The sequence below is a fragment of the Hyposmocoma kahamanoa genome, unplaced genomic scaffold (assembly GCF_003589595.1).
Source record: "Hyposmocoma kahamanoa isolate Upper Pololo Valley unplaced genomic scaffold, ASM358959v1 88, whole genome shotgun sequence".
NCBI classification, from domain to species: Eukaryota; Metazoa; Arthropoda; class Insecta; order Lepidoptera; family Cosmopterigidae; genus Hyposmocoma; species Hyposmocoma kahamanoa.
The window spans coordinates 10695353-10697420 of NW_020654466.1; the positions used below are offsets into that span (position 1 = coordinate 10695353).

The window sequence follows — 2068 nt, forward strand, 5'->3', positions numbered from 1 at the left end:
TAACACATACGTAACTATGGAATTTAGTTTTCTCCTTGGAAGAGCTGCCTTGTTACATGTCAAAAAATAATTAATTTTATTATTTAACAATTTTTATTTTTATTTATTTTTCCGATCGGATGAAAGACTATACGATGAGTTACGCTGTATTGGAATCTGAAAATCTACCAGAAGTAATAAAACAGTAAGTGCAAAGTTCCTAAAACCGTTACTGCATTGAGTTGTCATAATAATAATAATTGGAAAATAAATAATAATAATGCACTCATAGCCCCCGCTCTAGGGAAACCCTGTATTGCAGGTGCCATGGACAGACACATAGACAACCACATATTACACCTAAACTCACGAGATAAATAAATGTAGGCCACACAAATACTCCTCCCGACCCTAGAATCGAACCCGGGACCTCTGCGTGTCAGGCCAGGATGGTAACCGTTCTGCATCAGCTGGTCATCGATTTGTATTGAAAATTAAAAAGTCTACGGGTGAAGATGTCTTAGAAATTCTACTCATTTATACTTAAACCGTTTACTTACAAAAAATCCTATCTACCTGTCAAAATTGTTCAAAGTCCAGAAACTTCAAATTACGTGTAAATCGTATTTGTAAATATAATATGCTTGATGGAAACCTATTTTCTACATATAATGAAATGTGTGTTAAGTCGTGTTTTTTGGTTTATGTAAGATAAACCACTTTTTTTGTACGCAGAAAACCGAAATTAACCACCTGCATAGCATTGGGGACCGTAACGTTGTTGTTGGTTGCAATATCTATCACCGTTGGTATTGTCATTGGTTACGCGTATTGCTACCTTGAACATCGAACCGGTTTCAGATCAGGTATGTATCAGCATCTCATAAAAGCGAAGGCTCCGCAAAGAAATGTTTAAAACATGGCGTTCCAATGTTCATTTTTTGTTTTAGCTTTGTCAGCTCCGATCATCATTCTTAAATATCAAGAAAACAACACGTTTCTGTTTAATCTTCCACCACCAAATTATAATAAATAATAATAACGCACACACTCAACATAGGCCGCACTAGGGAAACCCTGTGTCGCGGGTGCCAACGTCACACACATAGACAACCACAAATTACACCCAAACTCACGAGAGAAATAAATGTAGGCCATACAAATATTTCTACCGGCCCAGGAATCGAACCTGGGACCTCTGCGTGGCAGTCCAGCATGATAACCGTTCGGCCACGGAAGAAGTTAAATGTGCTTATATAAAAAGTAGACCCAATAAGTATGGTTATTATACTCCGACGACTGTGAAAACAAGTAACAATGTTGTAATCTATTATCGTAGCTAGAGATCTAGAAGTTTCTGGCTGGGGTTTGTGGGCTTAAACATAATTTCTATTCACAGATAATCTTACTGAAGCCAAGAGCATGCATAGTATCCATATATCTCACTTAGAATCCAACGAGCCCCAAGCTAACAGATCTATCAACGGGGCAATCATGTCCAGCTACCTGGTTTCCAGAATCTTGAGCTTCGGCCAAGCGATGCTTCAAGAAGAAATTTCTTTGCTGCCCTGGTCGCATCAGGAATCAATTATTTCTAATGTTGAAAAATAACTGTTTTGAGAATAAATTTGATTCAATTTTAGAGGTGCTCGTTCACTATTAAACTACCTAAGAAGTTGCCGTTCAAATTTTTATGTAATATTAATATATGTTGTATGTATGCAAATGATAAGAAATTTTACAATTTCTTTACGTCAATGGATTAGCGTACGATACTCTTTATTTCGAATTAGAACCATAAAATTTTTAAGTCGAAGTCAAATATTTGTTTTTTTACCTACAAATTTGGCAATATACAGTCGGTACACTCACTTATGTATCCACTATTTGTACTAAGTGCCATACAAATAGTGCATACTTAAGCGAGGGCACCTAAGCGCAGAGTGATCACTTTATTATTGTCTGTGCTTGTACAGATTGGGAATGAAATCTTTGTTGAGTTTTTCCATTGTATAGCAAATCGTCAATGTAGTGGGTACCCATAATACATATTACATTCACCAAACTACATTACTCAATGCATGTTGAA

General features: G+C 36.4%; 1 protein-coding gene across 1 annotated transcript; it reads left to right on the plus strand.

Moving 5' to 3' along the window:
- The first annotated feature begins 49 nt into the window (after positions 1 to 49).
- On the plus strand, positions 50 to 1701 carry LOC113236044. Its single transcript, XM_026472033.1, has 3 exons — positions 50 to 184; positions 715 to 845; positions 1379 to 1701. Exons 1-3 carry the CDS (start codon positions 120 to 122, stop codon positions 1588 to 1590), a joined length of 408 nt encoding a protein of 135 aa, XP_026327818.1. The 5' UTR covers positions 50 to 119; the 3' UTR covers positions 1591 to 1701.
- Positions 1702 to 2068: the final 367 nt, after the last annotated feature.